This window comes from Dermacentor variabilis, chromosome 2 (assembly GCF_050947875.1).
Source record: "Dermacentor variabilis isolate Ectoservices chromosome 2, ASM5094787v1, whole genome shotgun sequence".
Taxonomy (NCBI): Eukaryota; Metazoa; Arthropoda; class Arachnida; order Ixodida; family Ixodidae; genus Dermacentor; species Dermacentor variabilis.
The window spans coordinates 47,730,994-47,747,208 of NC_134569.1; the positions used below are offsets into that span (position 1 = coordinate 47,730,994).

Sequence of the window (16,215 nt, forward strand, 5' to 3'; positions counted from 1 at the left end):
TACAGAACGGACAGAAAATAAAAGAAAGTTATTCTCCATTGGGTTAGCTGGCTATTGAACCCTCCATTCCACATCCAAACCGTAGTTCCCTCTCGAATCTGCTTTCCCTCACCTTTCTCTTCCACAGAGCAGGGTAGCCAACCGGGCTCAGTAACTGCTTAATCTCCCTGTCTTTCAGTTATCCTTTTCCTCACTCCTCCATTTTTTTTTTGCGCCAGGATTCCTCCAAATAAACACGATTTCAATAGGCAAAGATGCGATGATGTGCATCAGGATGTTGTTCTGACAGCGAGTGAACTCGTCTTGCGTGCAGACCTGCTGGACAGCGTCGACGGCGGCGAGCGCCAAATCTTCGGGAAGAACGGCACGGGAATCTTGCTCACCACTTACCCCAACGACAACGTGCACCTTTCCGTCTGCGTCTTCGACACGGTGAGCGAGATCGTGCTTGCGTCACCTCCTGCTTTGGTGTCAGTAGAGTGAAATGCAGCACTATACTTGAGCGAACAGCAGAACGACCTAGTATTTTTCCTGCAACCTAGAAGAGTAGGAAGGTGTTTAGCATAGGAAACAAACACGTTTTCTTTTTCGCTAGTTGGCAGATCATCTTCGCAAGAGTCTTCTGCAGCATTAATTGTTGAGCGCCTACGTTAGACGTTGTACTACACCGAGTTGACGTGTCATGGTAATTGGACATGATACGGAGTTAGTTATATATGAACAACTCCACTGAGCATATTTTGTTTCTGGCTGTAGCCTTCTGATGTGTTGGTTACTGCCTTCTGCAGGGACAACTACTTTCCTCATCTGATTAACTCCATGCCTAAGAGAAAGAAAGAAAATGAGGGCTATTCACTGAAAAAAGAGGTTTTCATGCCGGCACACCTAGAGTGCTACTCCTTGTGAATCGGTGATAAATGGAACGATGCACGCAGATTACATGTTTCGCAGCACACAGTAATATACTTGGGCAAGAAACAGCGTTAGTTTTCTTCATCCATGAAGTGAACGTACACCATTGAGGAGCCCGAGAACTCTGGAGGTTGTGGTTACGTATGGAGAGCGCTTTTGCATTCCGTTTTCATCGAAATACGCCACCGGGGCAGGGAGTCGAACACGTGACCTCGTGCTCAGCGCATTGGGTCAAAGTAACTATCAGTAATAGTTTGTTTTTCTTTAGGGTCCGTGTAAGCACAACTGCAAACGGCGCCTCGCTCGGCCTGCCGTGTTTACGGTCTCGCGTCTCAGTCGTGTTGTCGTCGTCTGAAGGCCGCTATCAATTGAATCCCCTGCAAAACTGAGGAGAGCGGAAACGCCGGCGAGTGCGACAACCTTTGGGGTCACTGCTTCGTACTTCAAGAATAAACACAGTCCGATCTCGTTTAAGTACGCACTTTTTAGCTGTAACGGTGAGGGAGCGATGGAAGAGCGCCAAGCTCGAGTTGACGTGCCCTACTTGTCAGAGAAGAATGCGTCCGGAGAGCTGCATGGCTACCACTTTTAGCCGCCCGCCATTCGGGCGCATCCTGCGCGCGGTGCGGCCCCCCACTTGACCTCGCAGCCCCCTTACGTACCGCGCCCTTGCCCTTCGTCCCTCGCGGGGGCCCCCGGCCTTGCGCAGGCGAGAGAAAAACAGCCCGTCCAGCCTGGGTTCGTAGAGGCCAGCCGTTGTTTGGGAACTGCGATAGAATCAACGTGCTGCAGTTCGCGCCAGTACAATCGAGAAAGGAACGTCGCGACCGTCCGCAGGCAGCCCTTGAAGGCAAACCTTTCCGGCACGGCGAATACCTTCTTGTCTTTGATCCCTGCGTGCACGCTATAAGCTGATCCGCCTTTCTACTAAAACACAAACACTTTGACTCTCGAATCTGGCGGACGCGCGCGCCCCGCTTAATTTTCGAGTTCTGCGTATGTGCGCTCAGTTTGATCTCGCCAAAGAAAACACAGTCGCGCGAAGCTTTGTTCAGACTCTTTCCAAGGTATCGAGTCCGGCGCGACCTTGTGGGCTAGAACCACAAGGATAGAAGCACTAGAATTAGGATAGGGCATTTCCTAATGTCCTCACCTGTAGTAGTACAACGCAAAGATTGCAGTTAAGTCTCAAATCTCCCGTCGTCACCGGTGAAATTACTTTCGATCAAGACACTGACTAACTTACCGTATATTTTTCTTTACTGAACAAGGGAGTTAGTTTTGCTTCGTTGTCATCAGCCTCTGGATAACCGCGTCTTAATATTTACATGTCCTCACCTGTTCTCAGACAGGGCATATTACTATGATGTAGGAAATAAGTTCGTTTGTTGCAACGTTTTCAAGAACATCGCTTGAGGAACACCTTAAAGAAGAAAGTTTCCAGTCCGTTTCAGAAACGTTTTGCTGTAAACGTAGCCGATTTATTGTTTTGGCGTTGTAGCTTATAGCTTACCTTTAACTTGCCGCGGTGACTAAGTGGATTTGAATACGGCGTACGCGTACGTTAAAGGACCGAAGACGGTCTAAATTAGTCTCGAGTCCTCCACTTTGACCACCATTCTGTATGAACGAGAAATGAAATGTTAATTTTCACTTTTAGAAAAAAAAAGGAAGCGACAACGACTGGTGTAGATGCAGTGCGTGTGAAGGCGACTATGATCTTTGCAGATCATCTGCTCGGCCCTGCTCATGTTCACCATCATGGTGATCCTGGACGACCGCAACGCAAACACGACCAAGGGCATGCACGCCTTCCTCATCGGCATCATGGTGGTGGCGCTGTGCTGGGCCTACGGCGCCAACTGCATGGCCGCCGTCAATCCTGCCAGGGACTTCCCGGCACGCGTGCTCAGCGCGCTCGTCGGATACGGAGCCGAGACGTTCACGTAAATATTCCGAAGCGCTGCATACCTTCCTGTAGCCGATAAGTGCGAGGGAGAATCAGGAAGTCCTTGCCCCTGTTTTTTATTAGCCAAAATAAGGTAAATACAGGTGATTAAAAATATAACGTACAATTCTACGTACCTTATACACTATTTCCCCACATAGTCTCCACGCCGGTTCAGACGTTTGTCCCATTGCAGCACTAAATCTGAGATGCCCCTGTGAGAATTCGTTCGGGTGACTGTGGAACCACCATCGGAGTGCTGTCTTGGCTTCATCATTGCACGTGAATCACAAAGCCACCATCTCAGACTTCTCAAAGCGAGACATTTTACCCCATACGTGGGCTGCATTTCCCCGTGGATTTCGATGGGCGTTCGTCCCTTGCTCCATAAAAGACGAATCGCACTTCGCTGCTCGTATTCCGTGGACGTGCAAAGCTCAACCGCCATCTTCAACAAATGACAGCAGCGCCGTGCCGCGGAGCTACCGGCAAATAAGGCGAGGCCGGTTCAAGAAAGGTCTACCACTGGGAATGGATGTGCTGACTTCGCATAGTCGTAATTTGGCAAAAAAAAAAAAAAGTAGGGGCAAAAACTTTCTGATTTGCCCTGGTATATCGAAGGCCTCACATATGGTGTACCCAAGGCGGCGTATCTTCTCTGAAAGAAGTGGAACGCATTCTTGGATTGTACCGCGAAGTGACACACACACACACAAAGAGACGAGAAGAAAGCGCTCGTCCTGTTTTCTTCTATAGTCTCTGAGTGTGTTACTTCGCGCTGCAATCCAAGGATATGTTACCGTACCAACTCGCCCAACTTATACATCCTTTTGCATTGGAAGTGGAACGCTTTCAAAGAGGCTCATGTTGCCTAATTGTTTCGTTTACATTCAACGCTCATATTGGCATCTATGAGAAGAGGCCGGCCGGTTGAATGCTATATACATATGTTAACCTTCTGCGCAGTGTTCTGCAGCATAGCAATTACTTGCCTGCGCCAGGCAAGACGGTATCACGCATCTCCCCCCGTTACTCATGCGACCGCGCATCACGCTGTGTTTGGGATAGGCCCACTTTTCTCTGTCGGCCTCTACTGCGTCGGCGCACTTTAAGCGGCGAGAAACCGACCAGCAGATGCACGCGACCCCGCGAAAGAAGCCACGATAAAGCTTCGCTTTAATAAAGGACTTCTGCGGCGCATATTTATTGCAGTTCAGCTATTTAGCCATTTGTTAGTATATCACTGCGCAACTTCATAGAGAACGGAGCTTTCCCACAGAATTGCCTCTGTCACCTGCCCGTCACACTTTTCCCGAAACGTGACAGATTCCTGTCACGTTAATAACACGTGATTAAAGTATCTGATTATTTCTGTATATCCGCCTCTTATGTAATAACCCCTAGAGGGGTTTTTAAGGTAGTTATGTGAAGTGGAATGAAGCCGGCGACCGGCACATCTGGAGGAGAAGTACACATGGGGCTACGAATGCGCCACTTTGTTATACAAGTGCTGCCCTGTCTGTGAGCTGTACGGCGCCCGCCGCCCCGGTCAGCAACGTCCGGCAGGGCTCGCTAAGACAGTTTCGCTTTAAAAGAGATTTCGAAAGCGCATTTATTCTTGGCCCCAGTGATCATCTGTCGGCACTGCCGTCTCAAGCAGGCACTGCGAATTGATGATGGTGTAGTCAACGAAAAAGTGAACACCAGCGCTAATAATGCGGGTTATCACATTGAGCGCTACAAGAGCTGATCTTATTTATTGCCTTTATTTTTAGAGCGCAGCTTTAGCGCCCGTTCCTGCCAAGAGCGTCGGCGTCGGCGGCGTCGTAACCGAGCGAACGAGCACAGCGAAAGATGAAAGAGCGAACGCGGAGCGAGAGAAAGACGGCGCACCGCGACCGGCAGAGAACAACGAGTCCTTCAGTGACACGCCCTTCAGCTCGATGCGTACTCGTATCTGGTCTCAGCCGGACCGCTCGTTTCGTACTATCGTCTGCTCGCGTCAGCTCTCGCTCGCGCTCGTTTGGTTTGCTTGGTTTGGTCTACAATCTACATTCGCGCTCGTTTCGATTGTCACGGTTTGAGATTGTTTTGTAATCCGATTGTATGCGCGACGCGAATTGTGTAGTACTTACTGGAAGCCACACAGCACGAGCGATTACACAGTGGAAACTTCGACGAGTCATGTATAAAAGCCGACGCGCCTGACGCGTAGATCAGATTTTCGACGATTGCCGACTCTGCTACATGTCTCTCTCAATTTCTTTGCCCCGACATATCCCCAAATGAAATCACGTATAGAGATGCGCTCAAATTTCGCATAAGGGAGTAGCGTAGTCGTGGGTGGATCTTCTTATTCTATTTATATATTTTGTGGCGCACTTAAAGACCTAAGATACGCTGCCTGGAGGGACACTATAATGATTTGGGAAGTTACCGCAAGGAACACACGGAACGAAGGAAGAGACAACACGAAGCGGTTTGTCTCCGTCCCGTGTAATCTTTGAGGTAAGTTTTCAAATCATGATTCACCAACTGGCCTACACCAACATTCTTCTGAGACACAACAATCCAGCTCAGTTAAACCTAATTAATCGACCGTCCTTCTGATTTCGATCGGTGCCCGCTGTTCTTTACCAGCTGTAGCCGAAGTTCTGTGCGGCGCGGGTGTGCATCGATAAACTGCTGCCGCGAGTCGCGTGCCGGAAGTAAATGAGCGGCTCGCTTTGTTAGAAGCCTGTGGAGGCATCTCGTTCTTGATGAAGACGTGGCTGTCCATGGAACAGCATAAACCAGATGGCTGGGTTGGCGACGTATACAACTCCTGGAGGCCGTAGAGGCGCGAGAGCTCTGCTGGCACACGGATGGTGCCGTCACGTTCGCCGTGTTCGAGTAGTGCTGATGCTGGCATGGCTGGCTTGGGCGTCCGGAGTCACTATTTATTATGGAGGCGGTTCAGGGGAGGAAGCCGTCGCGACTACTCCGCGACCACCAGCCATGCATGGCCCCAGATGGCCCCGGAGAGCGCGACGTGAATGCGACCGCTCGAGTCGCGTGCGCTAGCTTGATATATTCGCGTGCACACACGTGCATGCGGCGTTCTTCTTTCTCGGCGACCCTGTGACCGATTGTCGCGCCGCTACGTGTCTCTTGTCGCACTTAGGAAAAGCAAAGGTCGGGTGCTAATACAGTGTTGTGACAAACGCAGGTTCCGCAACTTCTGGTGGATACCGATGTTCGTGCCTCACCTGGGCGGCCTGATCGGCACCTGGCTGTACGTGCTGGGCGTTGGCATGCACATCTCGAAGCCGCAGCCCAAGGACGGACCCGAGGGGGTCAATCTGCTGCCGCTGGCGCCCAGGGCCGGTCAGTATCGCGCGCCTCACGAGCGCATGTGCGCACGATGCATCCTTTCCGTCGCTTTCTGCACTCGCATTGCTTCTCGCAAGTGGTAGCAGCGACTTCTCCACGAAAGGCAGAATTACTTATTACAAACGGACACTGTCAACCGTATTTCAGAACGTCCCTTCACTCGACGCTGCACTTAGACTCGTGAAAGTGGACATCAACGTCACCTCTGCACTGCAGTAATCATTTCGCTTCGGTGACAGTCCACGGCGATTCCCAAGGGAAAAATTTTGTAACAAAAGTTAACGCGCTCATAGCATCTAGTCTAGCATGCACTGGAGGGAAGGTGCATTTCTCAAGCAACGCGTGGTACTAAATATTCCTAAGAAAGGTTCGTGCTTCGTGTGTCGACCAATATCGAAGGCTATAACTTAATAATAATAATAATAATAATAATAATAATAATAATAATAATAATAATAATAATAATAATAATAATAATAATAATAACCTTGAAGCGCGCTGTCTTCTCTTTCGAGTCGAGGCCCATTTGCCCAATATGGGAAGTAAACCTCACATACCTACACTCTGCACAAGAGCGAAAGTGCAGAAGGGGGAAAACCGCACGCACGCACATACGTCGCATAAATGCGAGTGTTTTCCAATTGACGTACCAGCTGGTGTTGTTTAGTATGTCGCGTGAAAATACACCTTATTCGCGCAGCTATTAGCTGTGTTTCTCTCTGCCATTAGTTCATGTTGCAGCTTTCCATTTGTTTCTGCATTGGTTCCTTCTTTCTTACTATAGGTGAGATCACCGGTTACACGGGCGTGTACACAGTTGGTCTTCACTCGGCAACTTATCACATTACGGACAACAGTGGAACAACACATGCGCTCATAAAGGCGCCGGAACGGACTGTGGCGAGCGTTGTCGAAGAAAAAAATCAAATAATTCTAGATCTCGTGCCAAACGAATCAGCCTCTTTATAGCCCTGTGACGTTCCCCATTCAATAAAGCTATCATTTCATCAGTCACTCTAATTCACTCTGTGCTTCCACGTAGACCAACGTGTTCCATATAGGAACAAACATACGTGCGTACAAGAATCAAGGAAGGAAAACTCAAACAAGCAAAATGTAGATATTTTTATTGAGACATTTGTTATGCATCTTTTTTTCCCCTGTTTCATTGCTAATAGATCGTGTACAAAGTTAGTTCACGATTTTATGTTTTCAATAATATAACAAGTGTTTCTCTGCAATACTTACGTGCTCACAAGTGTTTGTTTTTCTTGCTTGTCTTCTTTTCCTGCAACGCTCACTATGCACCTTTCTAATGCTGTCTGAATGATCGAAGCTCAAGTGTGTCTCATCAAGTCTGTCTCCCAGAAACATTTTTTTCCCATTTAAATTCATCTTTCGCTGTCTCTTCGACTGCTCTTCTTTGTCACGGGAAAAGTTGTTCCTGAAAGAAATGTTGTAAAAGAAACACCTTGAAGCATATGTAGCCTGCGCCAAAATGCGGACCGACACACTACGTAATTTCAACGGCTACTATCTGTCGCATATCACGTCGCCGGACGCCACCAATGAAGCGGACCTCTAAATTACAAAGGTTCTTTGTGTAACGAAGCTTCATTGATGGAGGGTGCTGAATACCAAGTGCGAGATAAAGATGAGAGAGAGAGAGAGAGAAAGCGCAACCAGTGTAACGTCCGAATAGCTACCCTGCACTAAGAGGGACTGAAAGAGAAGAGAAGGAAAGATAAAAAGAAGAGAAAACGGGCGCATAAATGCGATCAAGGCTCGTGACGGTCCACCGAAAGCTGCAAAGTCCGGTGCTGCGGCAATGGGTCATATAACACTTGCGTGTGCAACTGAAATAGCGTGGCATGCATGTAACGGAAACGCCGTTTTAATGAGCGATCTCTATGGATGCGCTATTGCTGCACTTATTCAAATGCGACATCGACGGATCAACAATATCTTCTTTTCTTTCCTCGTCCGCACGTGGCTATAAGTTTAGCAGGAGAGCATATCGCCGCTTTGTTTCCGGCGTCCCGATCCATTGTTCACAAAGAAGACAATACTTTCTTCAATGTCAAGTCGTACACGTTTACCGGCAGTCGTTTTTCGGCACTTCCTGTAGCGTTCGCCTCAATGCCCCGGAATGCCCGTAACCGGACAGCAACTCTGTCATGCACAACCCGTAAGCAAGAAAGCGTGGAACAGCCACGGCACATTTTGTACTGACACGAAACTAAGGAACGTAAATGCGGACGGAAAGGGCACGACACTGGCGTTCTTGCTGTGCCTTTATTGTCGCATCCGTGCTATATTTCTCTGCACATATTGTGCTAGTTATGTACGAACCTGCATCGATGAGACCAAACTTCAATCCTTAATTATCTTGTTTATCGCTTAAAGTGCACGCAGAACTGACGAGGAAGAACCGAGACAAGACACGCACTTTCCTAGTATGTTCTGCTCGACAAACTGGCCTAGTGTTTCTAACCGTATGCAGTTTCTTACGTTACTTCTCCGCTGGAAGCACTCTGTGAAACCGCTCGGTCAAACAGGACTCGGGAAACGGACAATGTGTTAAGCAATGTGTGCATCCTTTTTCGAAATTCATCACGGGACTACAGCTAGTTTCACGTTATGGAGCGGGGCGTATATTCTACTTCCAAACATTCGTAGCTCTGGAGGATCACGTCGTCAAGACAAGCACATATATATATATATATATATATATATATATATAGAGCACGGAAAAGCCACAGGATATTCGCCACATAGGGTAGCGTCTCTTGACCAAACGTTGGTGACATGCAAAATTTAGGAAGAGGACTGCGTGTTACTTGTCTCAAAGGAAATGGAGGAGGGGACTCTCCCTGCGAATAAGAATAATGCATTCCCAGCATCAGGATTGGCTGGAATATTCTCGTACAAAGGAATTTAGCGTAAGAACTTATTCCGATAAGGGCCCCGGTTTCTTTCACACAGAATTAATAGCACGTGCCCACACGCTTTATTTTTATTTTTTTACTTTTCTGGAACGTTTTCTTAACGTGCGCACATGTGACTAATTTCACAGTAGTCAGACATTCATGTAAGATAACTTGCGGTAGACTGAATGGTCAGCTTAGATACAGAGTGCGTAACAGCCTCGTAAACCGTGAGTAGGACTATTACGAATGAAAGTGCGAGCAACGGGGAAACAAGGCACAGAAATTTTTGGCGTGTGTGCAGACGTTGTGGGAGGCAGCTTGTAAAAGTAGTTCACTGCTTGCTTCTCCACGCTAAGCCGTCTCGCGTTGCTAGGAACGCTTGCCTACACATAAATAGCTCCAGGGTGTTTGGGTGGCGGGCTAAATCGAGGCAGTTGCGGGACATATTGCAGACTACGCGGCATTGGACCTACGCGTGAAGAGAGATGGCGCCAAATAAATCCCTCACTCACCTCTCTCTCGGTCTCACGGACTTGTAAATATCGCGTCATGTTCTTTAGCCACCGGGATTTGTTAATTAGCCGTTTTTTTTTACCACTTCCAGCTCTTAGTGGGTCTTTGCAACCCGCTTAACCTGTTTAATAGGCTCAGACTTCAGAGAAATTTGCTTTCTTCTTCTATGCGACATCATCTTCATCAAAGCCTAATCAAGCTTATCGCAGAAGAAACGCACTCCCCAACACTGTCCAACAACTCGCGACCTGTGCCCACTGCGCCAATCAATTGTGCTGCACAAATTTCGTCGCATCGCATCAGCCGATCTATGGCAACCTTTAATTACGATGCGCGTTTTTACCACGACCACTCGATGAAAACGTTTTCGTCAAGCGGCTGTGTTTACTCATTGAGAGGGAACGCCCAGTTTCTGTTATTGTTTCGCACTTATATTATTTAAGTCTGAGAAGATTTAATATCAAAGGAAAAGGCATGCGGCTGTCGGTGTTATGTCTCATGACATTTGTTTGTCGGCTGTCATTCTCAAAATTACGAGGAATATCTTTGTCAACAATGTAAGAGAAGGTATGAGCAACTTTAGTGATACAAGGGTGTGGCAATATAACCCGCGTATACCTAAATATATATGGCAATTCTCGTTCACGGACAACTCCGCCGACGCCGACACCGATACAGGATTTTCTATTGCTATCGCGTTAAAATGACTGGGAAATGTGGTGCCACCGCAATGAACCACTGACTCCCATGTATTGCGGAGAGGCATCATAAAAAATAACAGGGGCTATGCTTGTGTCCTTTCTACCCTCAGGCGTTGTTGTTCTTGCACTGGTGTTCCCACGAAATAGTACGTATATAGGACCATGGTGAAGTGTGAAAACGTAAAATGCGCGCCTATATAAAGGTTGCCGTCACAAGAAGAGTGCCGCTCGTCACATTTCCGCTTGCTTTGCACCCAATTCTGTGCTTTCCTTCGCTCTCTCGTACGGGCTGACTTCCACCGCAATCATGATCATTCAACTCCACTTGTAAAGTTCGTTCCGGTTATTCTTTAGCTGTCGCTTCGCTTGCTCTCTCACCTGATAATCGCAGCTCTGCTAAGCTCGCTTTTGCTGTTGGAATGATCTCTGTGAGCTCAACCTTCAGCTGCTGCCACCGGCTGGCCTGCTTTGTTATATATGTTAGTTTGCGTATGCGACGATGGCGACAGGCCCACTAGCTCTACACCTTTGTGTCGTTCTTTTTGTTTTGTTTCTTGCAGACAAAACAGCGGCCTAGCAGAACAACGAACGTCGTCTTCCAGAAATCACCCGCACAGTTCGGAACGGACGACGGTCGCATCTTCGTTACCATGGCTCGATCACACCAACACTGCAACTGACAGATGCCAGTGATGGTCACGCATTACGTCATAAACACGTCCCCGTGAACCCTTCATTCACACAACGAGATGAGCTTGAAGCAGCCGTAGATATATATACGTGTACTCCATGCCCAAACCACGTTGCATGTTGAAATTGTTACTCTCCTCATCTTGCTGTGCAGCTACCTCTCTAGACACGGCTGAAAGAAACCAGAAAAATTACATCGACAGTTTTTCAACAGAATGTGTGCATTCTTTTCTTTTTTCAAGAAAAATGGCAAGCTTTAAACAAGCCCCCCCCCCCCCCAAAAAAAAAAAAAGAAAAAAAAATTTCACAGTTTGGAATTTTATAACGGCGCGCTACAGTTATTGCTTTGTGACTGTGACACCCCCACCCCCTTTTTTTCTTCCTTAAAGTTGGCAAAAGAAAACAATGGGACAACAGTGCGAACTTACCACGGCAAATCCTCTTTGCCATGCCAGCACGTGGCATCATGCACGCACCATTCGGAGCTCTGAAACTGTTTTCACTGAGTTGTATAGTAAAGGATGACTTACGGCTCCATATGTTTCTGAATTTCGCATTATTCAGTTCACAAGTAGGTCACATACTAAGTGTCCAGAGTGGTTTGTGTCTTACCATGGCTCACCGGACCGAAGGGTTTAGTGAAGAGCAGGTTCAGCGCAGGTTTCAGTGACAGGGCAGGGCGTCGCATGATTCGTGATGTCCAGGGAGGTCCACTGTAAAGAAAACACCCAATCTTTATCAAACGACCAACTGGAACCTAAGTGTTTGATTCCGGAGATAGACCTTGCCACTTCCGAAGTGAACTTGCTGTACTGAAGAGTAAACCGAAGGAGTTTACGATAATTAATTATTTATTGCAGTTCTTTCGCTGCTCGTCTACCTTTCACAACCGTGCCTTAGTCGAGAGCTACCTTTAGGCTCTTCACTTCCAAGGAGCCAGGTGCCGTGGCCTCAGAAAAAAATTGACGTGAACTGAGGACATCTATGGCTTGCAGTTTTTGCACCAGCACTCTCACCGGACTCAGGCTAAGTGAGGCTGTTGTCGCGCGCGCGGTGATGGGGCGGCGCGAGTACAAGCACACGAACGAACCAGGGTAACTCGAGAGTACAAAGCGAGCCGTAGGACTGCACGCGCTGTGAATTTACGCTCAGTGCCACAGTAATGTGGTATTGAAGTGGAACCTGCAGCTGACGTCATCCATTCTGGAGAGTGAGGTGTCAATGCACATGTCGCTGAGCATCCGTACATCATGGCCTCAGTCTCGGGCGCATGCTCGAGCACCTGAGTAAGCCTCGTGACTTTCACTTCACTGCCGTATTATCGTGAAACGGAGCGTAAAAACTGCGATGAAATAGAATGCTATCTAGCGGAGTAGAAAGCGTTCGACGAGCGCATTGCACGCGCAAAGGTGTTGCCGTCGGTGCTTGTAGGATCAAATAGTGTCTTCACTGCCTTAACGCTTTGGTACGTTTATATATCTGCCGTATGAGAATACGCGAGAGCTCGCGAACGGTCAAGTGTTGGAACTACGATATTGGTGCATTTTCTGAGCTTCTGGCGTAGTGACGGGAACTGAAATAAAGAGTGATTTGCCTTTTGTCACCCTGTGATGCTGTCTCGTGTTCTGAATTTGGTCGAGATTTCCAGGAGGGTTGAAGAGAACCCCCACATTAAGCGGCCACAATATCAGTGGCAGGATTTGTAAGGTGAAGTATTACGTTGCGTGGCCAAGTTGCACGACGTACCACGAAGAATGGAACGCAGTGACCAAGACGAAAACATGGACAGAAGAACGCGAACTAATTCCAAAATTTTGGCAACAATGTTTGCACGGGAATTCTCAGCGCACAGACGTGCTCGAACAATTAACCACAGTGCAGTGCATGTGTTCCTGTGTTCTGCACAACCAACGTGTTGCCTACCTGAGGAACAGAAGTTTGCGAGCCACCGATGCGGCAAAAGGGTACAACATAACGACCTCGATTCATATTCAGTGCTTGACCTAATAAAGTAATTAACAACCAACCAACCAAACAAGTACTTCACGAAATGAAAAAAAAAACTAAACGTTTTCTCCCTCTCGCTATAAGCCTGAAGCCCGTGATCGAAAATCGTAGACTTAAAAATTAATTTATGAGGTTTTACGTGCCAAAACCACTTTCTGATTATGAGGTACGCCATAGAAGGGGATTCCGGAAATTTGGACAACCTGGGATTCTTTAACGTGCACCTAAATCTAAGTACATGGGTGTTTCCGCATTTAGCCCACATGGAAATGCGGCCGCCATGGCTGGGATGCGATCAAAACCGTAGACTGAAGCTTGGTTTGCAAACACCGCATGCTACGCACGCCACTTTCAGAACTTTCGCGGTAATTGCAATGTGGTTCAGAAACTTTTGTATCCGGGCGCATCACCAGATCACAAGAAGAGCAAAATATTTTCAGCGCCATCTAGAAATGGCACGCCAGAAATCGGTCTGGCTTAGTAGCGCTTCCTAACCGCTGAGTGATGTTTACTCCTGTACTAATCAAATCAAGGTCAAGGAATACTGCTTACGATGCGTGGTGCTCCTGCACCTCATAGGATCCGCTTTCCCGCTGTTGGTCGGGTCATGCGGGTAAGAGGACCACTGCAGCTGTGTGGGGCTACTCTAATCTTCAGGGCTGCAAGCTAAAAACTATCTAGCCATGGCACCCAACAGGCCATCTAGGACGTAGTGCCTCGAGTTTTCTTAGCCCCCATATGGTAACAATGACGCAGCGAGGCGAAGTCTTGGGTAGTAACGCTACAGTACAAGAAGTCCGGGGGCTGATGTCACCGCTTCTGAAATGACTGCATGTTTAAGTAAACTCTGTGCCTTGGACCATGAGATGTTAGGTAATGGTCACCGCCTACTGCGAGATACATTTATCGTTGTGTTGAGCGCCAATGATTTGCGACTCTGGTGCATCACAAATCACGACTTCTGCAAGTCGCCAATGCAATACAACATTTCCCCAGCTCAAGCAAATACAGCCCGTATTCACTGGATCAAGCAGCAGGTGGAATGCAAGTAACGAACGCTGTGCAAGCAGCACTCCAAGAGGGATGCTCGTTACAGAATCGTGATCACACTGCGCAAGTTATTACGGTGACTTGTCACTTTAATATTGCAAAGCAAATCTAGAATACTGAAAAGAATTTAGATTCCCTGTTGCTGTGACTGTGGCAGTTTCGCGCATCGTAGAACGGACGACAATTGTCGAACTTGTAAGTGAAAAGTATTGCAAATAGTCAAGGGCCTTCATATTGCTGCGAGAACTTCGAGGTATCCATCGTTTTTCAGTATGCACGAGCGAAGGGCATTCGGTTGGCCGGGAACTGGCCACTGTGCAGACTGACTGCAAGCCCACATTAGCGAGTTCTTGGCGCACATTAGCCTGAACAAGGGGAACCATAGAAGCGTATGGATCGTCCCCCGTGTTTTTTCAACAACCAGCACACTACGTCTGCTGAAGGTACAATGTATGTGCTCGATAAACATGCGTGCAGTGCTGGCATCCGTTGATTAGGGAAACGATGTACAATCTATAACATCATTTCCAGCACAGAAAATCCAAAAGCAGGCATGCTTATTGTCAGCACAAAAATGATAGTGTGCTTCCTTCAGAATAATGCGTGTGCAAACCGACTAATAAACACTTCAGAGTGTTTTTTTTAATCATTACTTCGCGCTTTCCCCATCTCCCAGCGCAAGGTAGCTAAACGCATATTGCGATCTGGGTGGCATTCCGCCCTCTCTCTACAGAGCCAGCGATTGCCATCTAATCATCGGTGTTCTATCTGCTCGCCCAAAGCACACGTGCGCTATATAAGTGTGAATCGCGTGCAAATTTAGCAAGAAGGAAATAAAAAAAAGCCACTTGCTGTTGTGCCAGACACTTCCATCATCTCTTCGTCATCGTATGCAGCCAAAGCATGCAGTCGAAGCGGTGGTGCAATGGCAACATTGCGTATGCGCAGCTTGCCATGAATAGGTTTCCCGTCCGCACTGATTAATGCGCCAGAATGAAGCCATGCAAGGCCGGACGTGTTGCATGTGTTTCATTATGTAATGATATCACACTCCGCAGCTATATTTATGCGGCAACTTCTAAAATTTGGGTTCGTTCCAGGCTCTTGCAAGAGTGCCAAGCTGTGCCTATCCAGGGAACGTTCCCCCTAGATAAGGTTTCGATGAGTTACCAACAGGCGCTTGCTGAATTCTAGAAGCCACTGAAGTGCCTTGGAAATGAAGCGGCGACTCCAGACTCGGCCACGCCGTATTTATGTGCACTGGCTTTTGCTCTACGAGCTTATTTCCCATAACGTTAACCCTTTGGTTGGCTTTTGCATGTATTCATCGTGTATTTTAGCACATATGGCTAGTGTTTCGTGGCTTCTGAGTTTCAGTAGCCGCGACATGGTCATTTAGAGAGCTTGGCAAAGTTCACTCTTAGGAGATGGCTTTTGACAATATGACCTGATGTCTGCCAGTTCTGGGGCACCACTAATAGCTTGTTCTGGGGCACCATTAATAGCTTATTCTTACACGTACACTGATGTTTTAGTCATGGGACCAAAGATCAGGTGTTCTCTCCACTCAGTTAAGATGTCCTATCTCCTCCTTTCTTTCTTTGTCAGAAGAAACTATGAGGTTCCTTGCAACAAATGTGGAAGAAGGGCAGGCAAGTGCCTGTCCTTGAAAATTTGAGGCAATGACCTGGATAATTTGTTGTGTAGAAGTGATAATCGTCACGTTCTGTTTGCCAGACAAATTCAAACTTCGGTCAAGGTTGTGACTGGGGTTTGTCGGTATGTCATCACGAAAGCGTTCACTGTACAGCAGCACGCACACACGGGAGGACAGGACACAAGTAACTGCGCAGCGCTCTCTGCCAAAACGAAAGTGACCAGTGCAGTAAGTATGAGTACGTATGCTCTATTGCTCAATACGAACCACTCAATACTGCAACGCTAGTGCCAAGAGACACAACACTCAGTTTTCAACACAGGTGGGCTGCATAACCGAGTATTGCATTTATCAGTATTGCATATCATGCAGCTTCTGTTTAAACTTGCAAGGCTGAAACACTATCTCGCGGTATACTCTGAAATTACTCAAACG

General features: G+C 47.6%; 1 protein-coding gene across 2 annotated transcripts in view; it reads left to right on the forward strand.

Moving 5' to 3' along the window:
• Window positions 1-12,677, forward strand: part of LOC142571791 (aquaporin-9-like) — an 84,857-nt gene extending 72,180 nt beyond the window's left edge. The window contains exons 4-7 of one of the 2 annotated variants that reach the window (XM_075680401.1): window positions 314-432; window positions 2,641-2,858; window positions 6,069-6,226; window positions 7,017-7,251. In XM_075680401.1, the coding sequence (XP_075536516.1) occupies window positions 314-432; window positions 2,641-2,858; window positions 6,069-6,226; window positions 7,017-7,201 (680 nt within the window). In that variant the 3' untranslated portion in view covers window positions 7,202-7,251. Of the gene's footprint in view, window positions 1-313; window positions 433-2,640; window positions 2,859-6,068; window positions 6,227-7,016; window positions 7,252-10,936 lie in introns of those variants that run through there. The other variant, XM_075680402.1, reaches the window with a different exon arrangement.
• The last annotated feature ends 3,538 nt before the right edge of the window (window positions 12,678-16,215 follow it).